The 12,080-nt window shown below is 49.0% G+C and overlaps 1 protein-coding gene across 1 annotated transcript; it reads left to right on the plus strand.

Annotated features, from left to right (window-relative positions):
• The first annotated feature begins 382 nt into the window (after positions 1 to 382).
• Positions 383 to 11,595, plus strand: KCNE3 (potassium voltage-gated channel subfamily E regulatory subunit 3). Its single transcript, XM_005612043.4, has 3 exons — positions 383 to 539; positions 1,765 to 1,847; positions 9,661 to 11,595. Exon 3 carries the CDS (start codon positions 9,701 to 9,703, stop codon positions 9,998 to 10,000), a length of 300 nt encoding a protein of 99 aa, XP_005612100.1. The 5' UTR covers positions 383 to 539; positions 1,765 to 1,847; positions 9,661 to 9,700; the 3' UTR covers positions 10,001 to 11,595.
• The last annotated feature ends 485 nt before the right edge of the window (positions 11,596 to 12,080 follow it).

Genomic DNA, 12,080 nt, shown 5'->3' on the forward strand with positions numbered 1-12,080 from the left:
CTGTGGAGAATGCTTGCAGGAACTGTACCCATTTTACAGCGAGGAAGCCACGGCCCAGAGAAGCAGCGACTTGCCCACCATCACACAGCCTCTTAGGAGCAAACCCTGATTCCACCAGCACCCAACGCTCAGCCTCGCCTTCCGGAGATCAGCCTAGCGCCGGGCAAGCTGAAGTGAAGGGAGAGGCATTTGGTCTCAGATCCAGGAAGCGGGCGCTGCAAGGGACGGAAGGGTCGGAGCCCACAGCCGGGCGAGGCCAGGCCGCTGGGCGGAGGCGCCCGAAGCCAGCCTGGGGAGGAGGAATGGGTGTGCTGGGGGCCGGGCGGGGCCGGAGGAGGGGACGCCCCGGGGAAGGAAAAAGGGAGCCGACAGAGCGCAGGTCGGCGCGCAGAGTGCAGGGGGCGCGGGGCGGTGCTGGGCGCCGGCGGCGCGCGGAGAGGCCAGCGGAGAGCAGAGAGGTGCCCTGCAGCGGCACCGCGAGCGAGGGCCAGGTGTCCGACGAGCAGACCGGCGCCCCTCGGAGTCTTGCCGAGAGATAGGTAAGGCGCACCCGCAGAGTTGTCAAGGCTGAGTTGCAGCGGCGGGGAGAGGTGAAGGAGCTTCCCGCCTCCGTTGAGACCGCCGACCGGAGGTGGGGGGCGACTCAAATCCGAGCTGATCCTCCCCAGGACTGAGCCGCAGGGATCCCGCGGCCCCACGTGGGAGTGCGGAGCTGGACTCCTGGCACACCCCGCCTGGAAACCGTGGAAGCTTGCTCCAGCACTCACAGGTCCCTGGACGGCGCCACCAAAGTTCCTTCCACATCCACAAACATGCAAGCGATCACCTGCGGGTCCCCAGCCAGCGCACACGCGGAAATGGCCCACCCGGACCCAGCGCGGTCTTCTTGCTTGGCGGAGCCAAGCTCTGCGGGGTTTACTTGCCCGTTCGCTGCTCCATTGGGCCCCTCATCTGGGGACTCCCAAAGGCATCTTCTGCTGCTAATGACATAGGTCTGGGCTGGGAGTCGGGAGACTTGGGTTCTAGTTTACAGGGTGTGTAAACTTGTGGCGGTCCCCCACCGGCTCTATGCCTTGTGCTTTCTCTTCCTAGGTCACCGCCTGTAAAATGGGCCTCCTGGGCCTGTTGCTCTTGCACTTCGTGTGACATGCGGGGAACGGGGTCTGGACCTGGGAGTCTCTTGTCCAGAAAGTGGATGAGTTCAGACCCTTGTGTGAGGACCTATGGAGCATATCTCCTCCCATCCCCCTTCCCTATTCCTCACCAATTTGTAGAGGGGGACCCTGAGGCCCAGGGAGGTGATGGCTTGTCACACGAGGGACCAGACAGAAGTAGAATCCAAGTCTCTCACTCCTAGCCCAGGGTGCTCTCCACTTCACCTACAAAGGTGCATTGTAAATGTGTGAGCTCCCCATTATCTCCTGGCATCCAGCCATGCTATCGGCTCCAAATGGAGAAGTCTCATGCTGGAAGCATGGAGACTGATTTCAGATTTCCTTGACGCCTTGAGATGATAACCAACAACCTTCTTCATCCCTCACTCACTCCACACTTCCCAAAACACGTGTCTATCCCTAAACTGAATGGGTGGATGCTCAAAATACCTACTAAGGGGGAGGCAAAACAAAAAAACCCATCTTACTGATGGGGAAAATGAGGACCAGAGTGGAGAACCGACTTAACCAAGACACACGGTTAGATATGTCAGCAAAATAGAGACAGGTCTCTTGATTCCAACTCTGGCGTGTTCTCCATCAACTACAGGACTACAGAATGGTACCCCTAAATGGCAAGAGACTACAGGGCTGATCAGAGAGGACTGGAAACAAGAAAGGCTCCTGAAGGAGGTAAGTGTGTCTGAGAATCACAAAGAGTAAGAAGAATCTCCTGGCTTCTTCTGAGGGTAGGAGAACCAAGGGTGGGGAGAGGGGACATGGGGATGGCTGTTCTTGGTAATATTGGGTGAGGGGGCTAGGGAAATAGAAAAGGAAACAAGGTGACTAGCCTGCCCGATAATTACCTCATGTTTATATAATTCTTTGCAATTTCTAAAATACCTTCCCATCTGTTGTCTCCCCCAGTTCCCATGTGAGGTGAGCAGGACAGGGGTGATTATCTCACCTCAGAGATGAGTTCCAGACAAAATAAATACAGTGCTCAAGGTCACACAGCCAAGCATACAGCCAAGATCGGAACCATGAAAGGCACACTTGAAAGGCAGAGCACAGGCTGCGCAACTGGGAGTTGGACTGTGTGTGTGCAGTGGGTCGGGGGGTGGCCACACCCTGGGTAGGTACACAGGAAAGAGGATTGCAAAGCCACTGCCGGTGTTTTGGGGCCAAGAATGTTTGCCCTTTGGATTGAATGGGGTTCAGGTGCAGGGAAACTCTGGGCTTCCAAAGGAGGCTTAGAATTCCTCCTCCTCTGACTCACCTCCCCACCTGGCTTGTCTTTGAGCCTCCCCTTCCTCGCACCAAATGGAACCTGTTTTGGCCAGCCCTTGAAGTTGCTTTTTTAAAGTACTGTAAGCTGTTTTCATGAATGTGTATGTGTGTGCTGAAAGGGGGATGGTCTAATAAGAAGAGACATTGATTCATCTATTCTTTTTTTTTATTCTTTTTTTTTTTTTTTTTGGGAAGATTAGCCCTAAGCTAACTGCTGCCAATCCTCCTCTTTTTGCTGAGGCAGATTGACCCTGAGCTAGCATCCGTGCCCATCTTTCTCTACTTTATATGCGGGACGCCTACCGCAGCATGGCTTGCCAAGTGGTGCCATGTCTGCACCCGGGATCCGAACCGGCGAACCCCGGTTTGCCGAGAAGGGGAACGTGCGCACTTAACTGCTGCGCCACCGGGCCGGCCCGATTCATTTATGAGTGCTTGCTATGTGCTCAGGCCCAGGGAATAAAGAAAGGTATGAGGCACACAGCTCCTTGCCCTCACACCTCACAGCGCACAGTTTAGCATTTATGTCTATCAATGTCTATATAGATACACACAATTTCAGTACACCATAGCGCTCTAATAGGGTTTTATGCAAAGCACTTTAGGAACAGACAAGAAGGAGAGACTGATTGGCTAGGGAGTGGAGAGGGGGTGTCTCAAGAGAGGGTGTACAGAGGTGACATTGGAGCTGAGTCTTGAAGGATGAGTAGGAGTTCACCAGGCAGATAAGAAGAGGAAGGGCATTCCTGCCTAAGAAAACAGCATAAACAAAGGCAAGAGGTGTGCAGGTGCAGGAAATGTTTGGAGAATGGCCTATAGCTCAGTGTCATGGGGCACACAGCACTGAGGAGAGCTGTGGTGAGATGGGGCAGAGGCAGGATCACATCCAAAGGAGCTTGAACAATAATCAGAGGAGGTTAGATTGTCCTACAGGCAACAGGGATCTTACAGTGGAAATATCTGTGGACAGGATACCTGTCTCCAGTCCCAGTTCCACTCCTCCTCGCTGTGAGAACTTTAGCAAGTAATTTCCTCTCTGGGGGGCCCTCTGTTGTCCCACTGGTTGAATGAGGGAGTTGCACGAACGACATGATTATTAAGATCCCTCCCAGGTCAGATTCTATTCCTGTATCTCCTTCCTACTATATGATAAGGTCCATTGCTTCAACTCCTCTCTCACTCCACCGGCCCCCAGTCCATGGTGGTGATAAGACCACCAGAGGGACTCGTAGCAAAATTGTGTGGTCCCAGGAGGTGTCTTTGCATCCCCTACCTGCTTTATGTGACTTTTTCTCCGGCTTTCTCTGCTACATTTCCAGGCACATAAGACACTCATTCTCAAAGAGTAGCTGAAACAGAGCAATGGGGAAACCAGAAGAACCACTGGTGGAGTTTCCCTTTTCCCCAGAAAAACCTGAAAGAAAATCTCACTAAGATACGCAGCTCATCCTTCAGATCACAGCTTTACACCTCCACCCCCTAGTTAGAGGTCCGATGAGTTCAAGTCAAGAACATATAGGGAGAACCTGTTAATGTGCAGGGAAAAGTAGCAACAGAATGTGGAGGACGAGAGTGCACCTGGCTTGTTTGGGGGATGAGGAGCAGGTCTGGAGCAGAAAGGGCCGTGGGAGATGAGAATATAAAGGTTATCTCCTCCTCCAAAACTTACCGACTTCCCCCTTTACCAGATCCTCAATTAAGATTGGCGAGAATCTGTTGTGCAGGGAAAAGCAGTAGTAATGGAGTTAGAGGAGATGATGCCCCAGGACATGAGGAGGCTGTGTTTGGTGTGATATGCAGCTCCGATGCCAGGGAATGTTGCCATCTGTAGTGGAAAGAGCACCCGAACAGCATCCCCAAAGACCCGAGTTTTCACCCGAGCTCTGCCATTTACTAGCCATGTCATTCTGGATGAGTCACTTTCCCACCCTGAGCTTCAGTTCCCCCGTCTACAAAGTGAAGGGGTTGGCCTAGAATTTAGATTCTAAATGATCTTCAAAATCTCTTTCAGCTTGGTCAGTCACTGTTCACCTTCCTTCCTAGCTGGTCAACCTCCTGTTTCAAGTCAAGGACTCTCCAGGGCAGAAGCTTTGTCTCTCCCATCCAAAGAGCTTCATAGTCAGTGACCTTCCTGGAGAGGGAAGTCAAGGAGCTCAGAAAGAGGAGCAAAATTCCCAATGTTGCCAACTGCCAATCCCTGGCTTGGGACCCAGAGGCAGGTCATAGAGAACCACCCTGACCCTTTATCAGCTCTCTGCCTCTCCTGACCCAATAGGATGCCCTTGCACCCAGGCCCTCACTGCCACCCCAACCCAGCACCTAAAGATATGTAACTATGGCTTCTTTGCTCCCCACATGAACCACAAACATCCAGGTCTATCCAGAGAAGCCCCAGAAGGAGAATCTGGGGAAGAACAGTTTCATGAATCCTTATTTCCCTCACTGAACTCTGCTTCAGAGCCCCCACCGTCCCCCTACCCCCACTTTCTACACGGAGTCTGTCTCCTCCTCAGGCTAGATCACCCTGGCAGATGAGCTGTTATGAGGAAAAAGGAAGTCAACTGTTTTGGCTCTCAGCTAACCAGATAAACTTATCTAGGCTGGACTATGAGGTACAACTCTGTCCCAGGGCTCGGAAGCATCTTAACCTGTGAGGGAAAAATCTGCAACCTTCTCTATCTTGTGATTTGAGGGGCTCTAAAAAGCCCCCCAAATGCCTCCCCTACCAGCCTCTCCAATCTCCCATAATCTCACAGTACGGCTTTGGGATTCGTACCTTCATGGGATGTTAGAGCTGACTGGGACCTTACAAGATTACATAGTAGAACCTCTTCATTTTACAGATGGAGACAGAAGCTGGAGCCCAGAAAAGGGAAGTCACATGCCCAAAGTCACACAAGTAGCAGCTGAACCAAAACAGCTCCTTGGGTTTCCATTTCCTTCACTGTAACATGAGGGAAGTTAGACTACATGGACTCTGAAGGCCCTGCCAGCTTCTGCTCTACAAAAATAAAACCACTACCACGTCTGTGGAGTGCTTGGTGGCACGCACTGTATAATTTTCTCCTTGATTTTTATAGTGAGCTATGCTATATACAATGTTGATGCTGTAACCACATTTGTACCCTGTCTATCCAAATAGATTGACTGGGAACAGCATTGTTCCTATGTAAAATATCAGCCCCACTGCCAACTGCCATTCTGCTACTTGCATCATTCCCTTGGGTCTCAGGCCCTTTCAGCCTTTTAGAGGCTCCTAATAAGATACCAGTACACTTGGGAAAGGGAATGCGTTAGGCTGCACTATGAGCTGGTCCCTGAGCAGGAGTCCACATGTTAAACTGAGATTTCTCATGAAGTCAGCCAATGGAGACACTGCGGGCCTGGAGTCAGGGATAGCAGTCAGATGTCCCTTGGCCACTGCACAGTTCCTGTAACTGCAACCCTAGGCTAGCCTGACCCAGATGCTGCAGGAAGGGGAAGGGAAGCGGGAGGGGGTCAGGGCCCACAGCAAGGCTATTGCACAACCCTTGGGGCCCAGCCTTGGGTGATCCACCCTGGTTCTGAAGTTTTTCCTGTGTGTCTGGTTCCTTCCTTTCTGCCCCCTCCTCTGCTTTCCAGCACTGGGCCTTCCCAGCTTCTGAAGTCCACACTGAGCCCCTGGATGTGTCCAGAGGCATCCTGAAGAGGCTGAGGGGCTGAGAAGCCTAAGGCACCCACAGGGAGATTCCTGAAGCTGACTTAGAGCCAGCGGAATGGCCTGCTGTTGGGGGGGTCTTCCGGATTGAGTTTGCCCCCCTTCTGCCTGTCAGATAAAACCCTCTTGTAAGGATATCTAAGAAAACTGCCAACAGTGACTGTCCCCAGAAAAAGCCCTGGGCCATTTGAACAGAGAAACTTCATCTTCATTCATGCTTCAAATTTATTATCATTATTATTTTTTACTGTGTAGACATAGTTACCTCTCAAAAATGAAAAATAGATTTTCATTTTAATAAAAAACATGTTTTTCATTAAAATATATTTTAAAAATCCTCTTCACCATAATAAAAGTGCATGGTCAAGTGAGCCTGGAGGGAGGCAGGGCAGGGAGGATAATCTGTTTTTTCTTTTAAATTGTGGTAAAAAAACGGATAAAATAAACTTTACCATCTTAACCATTTTTAAGAATACAGCTCAATAGTGTTAACTATATTCACATTGTTGTGAAACAGATCTCTAGAACTTTTTTTATTTTTTAAATATTGGCACCTGAGCTAACAACTGTTGCCAATCTTTTTTTTGCTTTTTCTCCCCAAATCCCCCCAGTACATAGTGGTATATTTTCATTGTGGGTCCTTCTAGTTGTGGCATGTGGGACACCACCTCAGCATGGCCTGATGAGTGGTGCCACGTCCACGCCCAGGATCCGAACCAGCAAAACCCTGGGCCGCTGAAGCGGAGTGCGCCAACTTAACCACTCGGCCACGGGCCAGCCCCTCTAGAACTTTTTTATCTTTCAAAACTGAAACTCTATACCCATTGAACAACAACTACTGGTGATAATCTTTTTTGGTAGATGATGGAACTGAAGCTCCGACAAGGCAAGAAACTCATTTACCTCAAAGGGGGCTCCTCCAACACTTAAGCTATCTGCCTGTCACCATCTGTCTGTCGTCTATCTGTAAAACTGTCTGAGGCCCCTTCCTCCCTCAATCCTCGCATTAGCCCTTCCCTCCCCAAAATGCCTGTCACATTTCACATCTCTTCCCGCCCCACCTTGTCATCCCCTCAGCCCCAGCTCAGGACTCAGCATCTTGCACCTGAAATATTTCAAGACCCTTGTCACTGGGCTCCTTCCTCAATTCTTGCCCCCTCCAGTCCACACAGCGGCCAGAGTGTTCTTTCCAAGCACAGATCTGATAATTTTACCCCTTTTTAAATGCCGTTCCATGCCTCTTCCCCAACTTCAGGATGAAGTTCCAACTCTGCAGCTTGGCACTCAAGACTCTGCATGATCTGGCTCCTGCCAGTCTCTCTATCCCACATCCTATCTTGTCCTTCCATGCAACTCCTTTATACTACTTTCCATTCTTTTAAATGTTTTATGTGCTTCCTTGTTGTCATGGCTTTGTTATCTCTTTTCTTCCCTTGCCTTCTCTACTTCCTAAAAACCATTCAACGTCCAAATCAAATACCTCATCACTATGAACACTCTCTGAGCCCTGATCAGAATTCATTACTTCTTCCTTTAAGTCCCAGTAGCTCCTGGCTTGTTCTTTGCATTATGTGAGAGCTGGCAATGTACCCCTGAGTGCAGGGACTGGGGCGAGCCTCCCCAAGCTCCCAGCATGAGGTCTGGCCAAGAGTGGGCCTCCGGAAATGATGACTGGCTGAATGATTCATTGAGCCATTAATTTCATTGTGCTGCTGCTGCTTTCCATTGGACATTGGATCGTGAGGAAAGAAGAAGGCACAAATTTCTTGCCTGACAAGTTAGGTATTAGATGAGAACCTCCACCTCCTAGACCAACTCAGTGAGCTCTTGTTCTCTTCCCCTCCTCCATTCAGACAAGGTAGCCCAAGTACTAGATGGCAGGGGGCCCAAAGGCTTTGCATGATGTCGGCTAGTCCTGGGTGACCTCTGTATTATTTCGATTCTTCCCTCTAACTTCTGCATTCATAGAGCCATTCATGAATATTTATCACAGTCATAACTAACCGTCATCTTTTCCAGGGAAGAGACTTTATGGTTAATAGTCATGTTTATCAACTCTGGTTGGTTGACACCTCTACCTAGATAAAGGAGGGCTTTGGAACCAGTCAGTGAACTCTGAGTGCTTGGCCTATGGAGAAGTTCTTGAAGTGGCCATCTTTACTGGAGACCATTGAGGGAAGGAGAACACCCAGCCAGTCTCAGGGTAGACACCTGAGGAAGAGAACACCCAGCAAGTCTCAGGGTAGACCCTAGGGGAAGGAGAACACTCAGCCAGTCTCAAGGTAGTCTGCTAGACTTGGGGGACGCAGCCTTACTGACCAGGAGCATGTAATCTGCTGATACCTTTATCAATAACAGGAGGACAGCCACACATTGCCTCTATGTAAGTGCTGGGGGAAAGGGAAGGCTGTGAAGATAAAGCTTGTGGAGTATGGTTAAGGGGTGGGGAGCACTTAATGAGGCTTCCTGAAGGCAGTGAGTGTGGAGACTTGTTTAAAGGGAATGACCTATGGTTTTTCAGAGACTGGGATACAAGGTTGTCTTTGGCTGTTTTTCAATATTGTAGACTAAGGATTTCTGAGAGGAAGGAAAAGGAACATTTCTTATCACCTATTATATACCAGGTACATAGTGGCTTTGTGTGGCAAGGCAGGAGAGTTGAGGTGCCTGTGTCTTCTCTCTCTGGGGCAGGTAAAACCCCAAACCAGACTGAGTGCTCCTTTCACGCCCCTGTCCTCAGGCCCAACCCTGTTCTTCTCTTCTCCAATGCCTGCAGTGGTTATCAGCCTCTCTCTGCTTCCCCAGCCACCTCCTTTCCAACAGTGTTTCCCCCAAATAGCTAGGAATACCTAGAGTGACTGGGACATAGGATGCTTGAGAGGTCAAGTGACCCAGCCTCTGGCCTCCAGGTAGGGTGAAATCTAAGCCATCCACAAACATCTTCTAAAGGTGTCTGTGGAGTATTAAAAAGAACTGCGCTGAAGGAGAGTTCTGAGGGATGTCTTCTAATGGTGCCACTCAGTCCTGCTGAGAGCTGGCATGGAAGCTGAAGGGGCTCTGAGCCGGCCATCAAAGAGAGGGGCTCTGTCTTGGCTCTACACCTAATATTCTCTGGGATCACAGACAAGCCATTTATTCTCTCTGGATCTCAGTTTCCCTGTGTGTAAAATGGAAGGAGTTAGATTAAATAATCCCTAAGGTCCTTCTAGCCTAAAACTCAGTCATTTATAGAATCCAAAGAAAGGAGAGATCAGCATAGTTTGCGATGGTCAAGGAAGGCTTTATTCCACAAGTACTAAGCACCTACTCAGGGCTGTCAAAAGTGCTCGTATATAGCACTGAGTAAAACAGACATAGTGCCTCCTTCACTGAGTTTGCAATCTAGTGAAGAAGACAGAGAAGTTAACAAGTAGTTAGAATAAACTGCGATGCTGGGACTTTAGCTGGGGTCTGAAGGAATGGGGAGGCCATTCAAGCTACAGGTAACCAAAACCATCCCCTCTCTTTTGTCACCACCAGAGCATTCTTCCATTCTTCCCTCACCTCAATCCCTGTTGCTATGGAGACTACCAATGGGACGGAGACCTGGTATGAGAGCCTGCACACTGTGCTGAAGGCTCTAAATGCCACTCTTCACAGCAACTTGCTCTGTCGGCCGGGGCCAGACAACCTGACCAAGGAGCTGCAGGCCAGGCTACCTGGCCGTGATGACAACTCCTACATGTATATTCTCTTTGTCATGTTCCTATTTGCTGTTACTGTCGGCAGCCTTGTCCTGGGATATACTCGCTCCCGCAAAGTGGACAAGCGCAGCGACCCCTATCACGTGTACATCAAGAACCGTGTGTCTATGATCTGATGCTGGGGGGCCCAGGCAGCTGAAGATCAAGACACCTGAAGATTGTCTTCTGGAGCCTCCAGAACTCATCCATGGACCACATTAGGCCTCAGTATGCCTGTCTGTAAGATTAACAAGAAACAGTGCTAAAGGAGATCATCATTGGGCTGGGAGGACAGGGGCAGACCTGGGTATAAGGATTGTTTTTCGCAAAGGTCGACTTTATAGACAGTGAGAGCCTCATGAATAAATATATACAAGTAGCAAAGGATAATAACCAATGATTGGTCCTGTGGCTGGCGTATGGGTGCTGGGGGCTGGGGCTGGAGGAAGGAGAAGTTGTAGCAGAGGGACATGGAACAGGAAGATGCACTGAGAACACATTTTTTTATGTGTTATCTTTAATGACCATGAAAAGCAGTGATGATTATCCCATATCACAGATGGAAATCTGAGTAATGTTACTTATTTATATTTGTTCATACTTTATGTTTTTCAACCCATTTAACATTTGGGATTTTACCCCATTAGGGAAGCAGGGCGAGTGCTGTTCTGCCCATTTGGGCCAGAGTGGGGCCATGACTGGAACCCAGGAACTATGTTCTCCTTGCCTAGTGCTTTTCAAAACTCTGTGCCACACAGGAGTGGGTCCAGGCCTGAAACTTACACAATTCTGGGGGCCCTCCTTAAGAAAAAGAGTTAAAAAATATCTTACTTGTGCAAATATTACAAAAACATATTACCACATTAATACATTGCTAGGGCCCCTCCTAAGACCCTAAGAAGGGGCCATGCAAGCGCAGGGCCCTGAATGTTAAGCCTCCGTATGTCTACGGTTCAAGTGCCTCTCCAGTCATGTCACAGGGCCCTTCCCAGCCACATCTCCAGTCATGGGGACTTCACTACCTCTAACTCAGCCTCTTCCGATTTGAGTACTGTGAGAAATTTTCTGATACCAAGTTGAAATTTGCTTCTAGAAGATTTTATCACACTTAGAAGATTATCTTAAGAGAAGCAGAGTGTGAAAGGCAGGTACCTGATTCAGTGGAAAGAGGATGAGCCCTGATTCTACCACTAATGTGGTACATGAACTGGCCAGTCACTTCTCTCTCTGATCCTTTTCCCTCTTCAGCACAACAAAATAGCCTTGAAAGTCTCTAAGAGCTCTACCAGTTCTGACATTCAGGGCTTCACATACATTAGGCTGAACCATATAACACTGCTGTGCTTGTAGGACAAAAGCAGATGAACATCAATAGTTTCATATGGTTCAATCTAATACATGCAATATGGCAGGTGAATACTTTACAAGCTACAAATCCCAGTTTGGGACCTCCTACTGTTCTGTTTGATTCCTGTTCACAGGGTCTCCATGGGGTCTCCAGAAGGCCCTGTTGAAACTTACATATCTGTGTATAGCAAAAACTCTGAAAAATATTTTGATAGCAGTTATCTCTGAGGAGGATTATGGGTGATTTTCCCTTTCTACTTTAAAAATTTATGTAATATTTGATTTATTTGACCATAAGTATGTTACTTGTATAATAAGGGGGAAAAAGGGGAAAAGCTACTTCCAATTTGAAAAAATAAAAATGAATGCCTATGTGTTTCCTGAATGGAGGATCACAGACCACATTTGCTCCCGTGAGCGGTTAGTTATGTTGACTCCCTGCAAATCTGTGCTGAGCCCCGTGTCTGCTCAAGCCTTTGCTCATCTTTTCTTGAGGGAGAAGGTGGAGACCTGCTTAAGGAGATGTGACATATGGAAAGACAACAGATTTAGAAGTCGACAGCTGGATGCGACTTTAGAGACCACCCAGCCCAAACTTCCAAATAAAATATGAAATGCAATCAAGTGTAATAACAAATGGTCAGGTGACGGATGGTATCAGGGTTTTGAGAAACAAGATTGAGTAGATCTAGAGGAGTCAGGGAGGTAGAACTTGAACTAGGCTCTGAAAGATAGGACAGATCTCAGCGGGCAGAGTGAAAGAAGGGAACGAGACAAGGAAATCTTGGAGGCAGAAATGTGGAGAGCCGTTGGCTGGGGGACGGAGCAGCAAGCAGGCCCAGTGTGGCTTCTCTGGGACTTCAGTGTCCC

The sequence above is a fragment of the Equus caballus genome, chromosome 7, assembly GCF_041296265.1.
Source record: "Equus caballus isolate H_3958 breed thoroughbred chromosome 7, TB-T2T, whole genome shotgun sequence".
Lineage (NCBI taxonomy): Eukaryota > Metazoa > Chordata > Mammalia > Perissodactyla > Equidae > Equus > Equus caballus.

Coding starts and splice junctions, on each gene's coding strand:
- KCNE3 (XM_005612043.4), top strand. CDS start 9,701: ATGGAGACTACCAATGGGACGGAGACCTGGTATGAGAGCCTGCACACT.